Here is a 7,218-nt window from a genome sequence, read left to right as displayed (position 1 = left end):
CTCTTTCGTATTCGATCAATAGACTCCACAGAGACGTCGGTGAATTCTTTTTACAAACTGAAGCCTCTTAAAGGCGGTCAATTGGAAAAAAAAATTTATTGTATTCTGAACTTATAAACAAGAGTTATTGACGGTTAAAGTTTTTTTGCAAGAAAAAGTCCAAGCTTTTTTAACGAATAAACTTTGACCAATCATAATTCCCGACTACGAGTATTTCGAAACAATAACATCATCATCATCAGAGCCTTAATCCCAAAATGATTTGGGGTCGACTGGCATGAATCATCCTTTAAATCCGTGCATGGGTGAACACACACCTCAAAATGCGAACAAAATTAAAAAGGAAAAATGATTTGATAGTATCTCGAAGCTTACCTAAGTTTGATCGTACAATGATACAATCTCAAATTACAACAATTGCTCCAACTGTAGTAATACACTATCTAACTAAAACTGAAATATATGTTGTCCAGGAAATGGCAGCACATTAACATATGCAGAGGGTGCAGCTGAACTATTAAACTTAACACTATTTCTACAACAGATGTTACAAGTTACAGATGCTCGCAAGGAAAACAACTGTAAAAATTACAAGAAGAATACACGAACGAACAGACATCTACACTCTAGTAAGTCCGGTCTTGCGCTCAAACAGGCGTTTCAGTAAGTAGACTTGGAGAACACTAGCTCCGATTAGTGCAAATGATTCAATGACGGCCTTATGAATAGTTCTTTTGCTCAGGCTCTCATTTACTGCAATAAATTGGCAAAATAATATTCCAGTCATGTCTTCTATCATAACAATGAGCGAAATCGTGTTGGCCGCCAAAAATATCATCGCTTCTCTGGTCTGAGGACCGGACCATATTAATATTGGTCTGGTCCGGTCTGGACCAAAAAACACGTGGACCGGACCGGACCGGACCAAATGGACCAAAGTGGACCAAATATTATCGCCATTGACATGTTTTAGCATATAAAACTAGAACTCGAGAAGTTCGTAATGATCAAAATAAATAACATTATTTTCTTACTAGATTTAACTACATAATTACACATCTTATAATACGTGTAAACAAAGTAGAAAATAAAATCAATAATATTACAAATTTAAAAATTCTTTTATTACATAACTTCGGTCCATGGTCCGGTCCGCGGTCTATTCGGGTTGGTCCAGGACCGGACCGAAGACCAAAGTAGAGTAAATAGGTGGACCGTGGACCGGACCAAACAAAATTCGGTCCGGTCTGGTCCGGACCAAATGGTTCGGTCCGGTCTGGTCTTTGGTCCGGACCACTGAGTGAACAGCCCTAGCTTCTCATGATAAATGCAACAACTAAGAACTGTAAAAAAAAATTTCGATGGAACATACTTATTGCTTGGCGGTCAGTCTCAGCCTCCAACCAATGCTGCTCAAACTGAATATTGTAGAGCTGTTCCTCCAATTTAGCAATTTGTTCAAACAATGGACTCAAGTGCTCTGCGAAACAACACGAGAATACACAATGCTTTCAAAAAGTACTGATGAGTGATAAGATCACAGGGAAAGGTGTTGAGCAAAGAAAATGGACACCTTACCATCTTTCGCATGGTGCTCAAAGTACCCATAGTGGCCCGCATGTACGTCAAAATCAATTGTTTCGTGATAGGGAGACTTGTTAGAAAAGCAGAAAGAGTAAACTCCATTGTTGTGAGCAACAAACTCGAACTTTTCACTGGTTTTTTCACGCGCATCATAAATTTGATTACCTTGAGGTCCTTTCACCTGGCATTGAGTCAATGTGCCAAAAAAAAACTGTAAGAAAGAATAGGAAGCTTTACGGCAGAAGTTTAGAGAGATTACACGTCTATCAGGTCTCTAATGAGCGGTGTTTTCATGGCCACTGGCAGAATTCTAAGATATAAGAGGCATGGCATTCTCGAGTCATTCCTTTGTGAAAGACTCCCTGCATGACAGTTCACTCCAAATAGCTAGGTCTAATTCTTAGAAGAACATATTCCTAACAAATCAAACTACAGCCAACCAATTTTGTCCATTTTCCCTAATTGGCGAGTCACAATAGCAATTCTAATTCTACTCGATAAATTTCACCATCACCAACACAAACAGCGATAGTTCAGTTACTAGTGTACAATGGTACAACTGATTACGGTACAGGAAGCTAACCATCAGAAATTATACCACTGTGAAATCCGAATAGCTCATACCTTGAATGTCAGGCGTCTTCAATATATAAATAGTCACACGTATCAATCTATCATGATTAATGCATAATGGCTTTTACTTCCTAGTGTTGACAAATGTGATGCCTATTGCTTACTCGAAGATAATTTTGCAAAAGCTCACGACAAAAAGACTTCTCCTTCCGTTTCCTTACTGAAATAGAGGACATAATTGTTCTTCACTTGAAATCCTCAAGTTCCCATTTTCAAGCAACATATTCCTAATAAACAAACTTAATGCTTACAAAACCACTCTCTTTTACCCTAGTTTACGAGACACTACAGCAACTTCAGTTTTACTCGATATATTTCACCACCACCACTCCTACTCACACTATCAGCAAGCCGCAATCATAAGGATTAAGGAGTGAGGATGATTAAGGGTGTGTTTGGATGGAGGGATTTGGAGGGAAAGGAAAGGGAGGGAGAGTACGGGATTTAAAATCCCTTGTTTGATAACAAATAAGGGTGGAGGGAAATGGAGGGATCCACTTTCCCTCCACCAAGCCTAATCAAAATCCTTCCACCATATGAAAGATTTGGAGGGAAAACTCCACCTCTCCATTCTCCCTCCCCTTCCCTTCACTCCCTTTCCCTTCCCTCCATCCCTCTTCCCTCCCTTTCCCTCCCCTTTTGCTATCCAAACCCACCAACAAAGTTCTAGCCAAACACGCAAAGAATAAAAAACGTAAACAAATGGATCCCTCCTATACTTAAATCATCCAACAAAGTTCTTGAATACATGAGCTTTCTTCTATGCAATTATAAGATTCCTAGCCAAACATGCAAAGAATAAAAAACGTAAACAAATGATTGAGACGGAAAACGTAAATTATTATAAAGAGGGCATTACAACTATTCAATTGGGTTATCCTTTCCAACCAAATCCAATGCTCATCATCATATAAACTTAATGATTTATTTACCCCTGACTAATGACTATCATGCATTACTACTACCAAAGCCTTGAAAAAAAAAAGGAAAGTGACAGCTGACAAGAGGCACAACATTCTCTATTCCACTAGTAACTTGGTACTAAGTAGACTCATCGTAATCAGCCTAATCGATTTACAGCTGTAGTGTTCATACAGCCAGTTTGGGCGATCTTGAGGGGAGGGATTAGGTTGGGGGACATAAACTAGAGCAACCATCCATAATTACATTCCCTCAGTAGCATCTGGAGAACAATAAAAAAAGAAGACATCAGAAGTTCATCCGACCTGCCACTGGACATCTCTCCTGTAGCCTTAGCTCACCATAAGTTTGGTGACGTTTAATCTTTTTTGTCAATACAAGGAGCCACTTAACTCGCAAACATGTACCACGCCTCTATCTTTCAATGTAAAATAACTAGCTCACACACTATTCCTGAGAGTCTCCCCCTTAAAGAGTCCCATCAACTACCCATAAACTACCCCTTGAACAAAACCAAGGTAACTCAAAGCTGGCCGTCTAGCCATGTCTTTAGTCTTCACCCACAAATTACCACTTTTCGGCATGCCCATGCAACAAATCTATAAAGGATCATCGACCAAACTAGCACTATAAGGCTATAAGCCACAGTCAACAAATCCACTTTCCACTTGCTACCGCATTCATACTCACCACTGCATTCCAGGATTATCCCACGTTTTTCTCTTATATTTTGGCATTGTGCTACAAGCTGTGTGCCTACAGCGACTAGGCTTGAGATCCTCAAATTGTGGCTGTTGATTATCTAGCTAAAACTTATTACAGCTCATTCGTATGAGTCGACAGACTGACATCCTCTATCATGGAGCACAGCAGGGTTACCAGATTCGCAATTCGTTCAATTCGCTTTCTTAATTCTAATTCGCGATTCGCTCAATTTAGCGAATTCAATTCGCTGGCGAATTACATTATTTTAAAATTCGGTAATTCGTCGAATCCAATTCGCAAAAGGATTATCCTTTTATACCAACAAAGCTAAAAAAAATCATCTTCCTGTCAGAAATCAAAATCAAATTAAAGCTAAATCTACAAATCTACAATAGTGAATCAAATCATTGTGCTTGGCTTCAAAGTTCAAACTTCAAAATAACCAGTATCTTGTCTATACTTCAATTTTTCCTGATTTTTTTTGGTTTTTAGCATATAATCATATAATTCGCTCATCTCGGTGAATAATTCGCGAATTGGGACGAATTAAGATGAAAATGAATTGCGAATTAATTCGTTCGAATTAATTCGCAATTCGGAGGGGGACGAGCGAATTAGGTAACCCTGGAGCACAGCATTAGTAGCCTGTTCAGAAACGGAATAGATAGCACTTCTGCTTGGTAAAAGCCTAGGCAGTCAACCACAAATACAGTATCATTACAATTGACGCGTCAGCCAACAGCCAAATACCCTCATGTGGTTCATAAATGATCTGTTTTACCAAAATCAAAATGCAATTCTCTATTTTAATTCACTTTGCAATAGACTCAAATAATCAGCAGGGCATGGAACATGCACCACTGCATGTATGCAATATACCCGATCAATCTTCGTTGGGGGATAGTGCACATAACACAACTCCTTTGGCCTTTGAAATAGTATATGACAGCTCACCAACTTCAAAAGTTTGCCCGATGAGGTTTTGAGTAAACAATTTATGCAACAATGTTCATAGGTATCTCCAACATGTTCCAATGCACCACTAGTCTCCCTTTTTCGAGATACTATGAAAGTGACAGAGACTTGGGGACACATTCATAGGATAAATTCAAAATGTACCTCAGAATTAATACTCAGATTCATATCTCTGAATAATTAACTCCGTTCCAATGCATTTCTATACCCAGCTACCATAACTCCCTAACAGTCCTAAGCATAATGAAGATGACACAGAGAACGGCCAGTAAGAAGCTTGCCATTGAAAATATTCAACTAAAAATATATTTCCACAACCATGACATAATTCAAATTTTTGATGCTTATTAGATGGCTTGTTTTCAGGGGGGTTGGCTCAAGAACTACTCTCAGTAAGAGCTCCATTGTCGAATTCAGGCCTAACAGAAGAATATTCCTGCCATTTTCTTGTGAAATACTCACTGCACAATGCACAGGATAATGCATCTGTACTCAAGTTCCAATTCTTAACAAAGATATTCCTAATAATCAAACTATAGCCGAACAAGTGTACGCCATTGTCCCCTATTAGTGAGCCCATCAATCCACCACCACCACCACAAAGAACGATCAAGAAGTGTGTCCCCACCATTGTTCAATCAAAATGACCTTTAAATACCATGGTAACTATATTTCAAGTGTTGACAAATATGATGCTTACTCGAACGATAATTTTGTAAGAGAACAAAAAGACTCCTCCTTCCATTCCCATTGTGAAATACTCATAGCACATGATTATTCATTTATTCGTCACTTCAAATACTCAAGTTCCCATTTTCAATCAACATATTCGCTATTCCTAATAAACAAACCTACAGCCTACAAGAATTACTCTCTTTTTCTCCAATTTATCATACATAACCGCCATTCCAATTCTACTCGATAAATTTCACCACCAACCCCACCCTCACTCACACTATTATGATACATAACTGCCACTCCAATTCTACTCGATAAATTTCACCACCACCACCACCACCCTCACTCACACTATTATGATACATAACCGCCACTCCAATTCTACTCGATAAATTTCACCACCAACCCCACCCTCACTCACACTGTCGACGAGCCTCAAAGGCTCAATCACAAGTGGTACAGAATTAGGTGCAGGGCATTACTACTTTTATGCAATACTACTATTCCTATCCAAAAATGCATTAGGTGCAGGGCATTAATACTTTTTATTTAAATTACCCATTGCAATAGAATTAAAGGTTCTTCTTTCAGTATATCAATTTGAATTATTTACCATCTATCAAATTGCTTAAAAATCCTAAAATAAATAACCATCACTGTTCAGTAAACATTCCCATAACAAAATCATACTACTGCCTAGGCAAAATAGATAAAAGGTAAACAAATGATTGAAACGGGAAAGCGTAAATAATAATTATAAAGAAGAAAAGATAGAAACTATACCACAAGATCAACACCACCTTCATTCTCCATATGCCAAGGAGAATCAGCCTTAATTACAACAAATGAAAAATGAACAGTATCACCATCATATTGAACTTTATGAGAAAAACATTCTTCTCTATCAATCACAAATCTTAACCCATTTGCAACTTTTAATAATCTCAAATTACATAACATAATTATCAAAAACCCCATTAATTTTTTGTTTATTTTCCACTTTCCCTCCATTTTTATGAACTTCAGCAAAACAATTGAAGTTGTAAAATGCTCAAAATTTTAAAAAATTAAAAATTTAGGAAGTTTGAGATGATGGGTAATCAAAATCACCCTTAGATCTGAGGAAGAACGTCACAAAAATTTTGAATCAAAAATATTTCATAAATTAATTTCCGATTTTCAGCTATAAATTTTAACTTTGTTGTAAACAGCTATAGACTATATCCGTCTGCAGCTAAAGACGGTCAAATAGCTTGAAAGTGATGTCATTTTTGGTCCCACCATCCTACTCGTTGTTTGTCCGAATGTAGTATTATATTTGGCCCGTCTTTAGTTATAGACGGATATGTGCCGTCTATAATGAGATTTTGTGTATTGTAAAACTATGTTAAATCTTACACTATATTTTACTCCCTCCTACTCACTATTTCCTAAAACGGATTATTCAGGTTTTCTTCCCCTTTCTTATTTTAAAAACTTTTACTCTTGTTTTATTCATCTCTCTCCCATCACTTAACCCACTCAACTCTTTTACCCATATTTTATTACCTTCCTTAATATTTTGGCCCCACAATTCCTTATTTAACTCCTAATTATTCATACTTCTCTCCTATCACCAAATTCCACCCAATTTTGTTACTCTTATTTTATTCATCGTATTAATATCTGTGCCCACTAACAAAGGGAAGAAAATAGACTAGGACTCTAGGAGGGAGTATATTT

The 7,218-nt window shown here is 37.5% G+C and overlaps 1 protein-coding gene across 1 annotated transcript; it reads right to left on the bottom strand.

The window, feature by feature from the left end:
- Positions 1–335: 335 nt before the first annotated feature.
- Positions 336–6,712, bottom strand: LOC141610730 (transmembrane emp24 domain-containing protein p24beta2-like). Its single transcript, XM_074428974.1, has 4 exons — positions 6,280–6,712; positions 1,579–1,765; positions 1,373–1,480; positions 336–753 (listed from the first exon to the last, which is right to left on the bottom strand). Exons 1-4 carry the CDS (start codon positions 6,505–6,507, stop codon positions 620–622), a joined length of 657 nt encoding a protein of 218 aa, XP_074285075.1. The 5' UTR covers positions 6,508–6,712; the 3' UTR covers positions 336–619.
- Between the last annotated feature and the right edge of the window lie 506 nt (positions 6,713–7,218).

The sequence above is a fragment of the Silene latifolia genome, chromosome 11 (assembly GCF_048544455.1).
Source record: "Silene latifolia isolate original U9 population chromosome 11, ASM4854445v1, whole genome shotgun sequence".
In the NCBI taxonomy this organism is placed as follows: domain Eukaryota; kingdom Viridiplantae; phylum Streptophyta; class Magnoliopsida; order Caryophyllales; family Caryophyllaceae; genus Silene; species Silene latifolia.
Note: the sequence above shows the minus strand (reverse complement) of the source record. Positions and strands in the feature narration are given on the sequence as shown.

Excerpts from the sequence above, each read along its gene's own strand:
- LOC141610730 (XM_074428974.1), bottom strand. The coding sequence starts at position 6,507 with ATGGAGGGAAAGTGGAAAATAAACAAAAAATTAATGGGGTTTTTGATA. Across the intron at positions 1,481-1,578 it reads TGAGCACCATGCGAAAGATG|AGCACTTGAGTCCATTGTTT; the intron begins GTAAGGTGTCCA and ends GTTGTTTCGCAG. Across the intron at positions 754-1,372 it reads GACTGACCGCCAAGCAATAA|TAAATGAGAGCCTGAGCAAA; the intron begins GTATGTTCCATC and ends AATTTATTGCAG.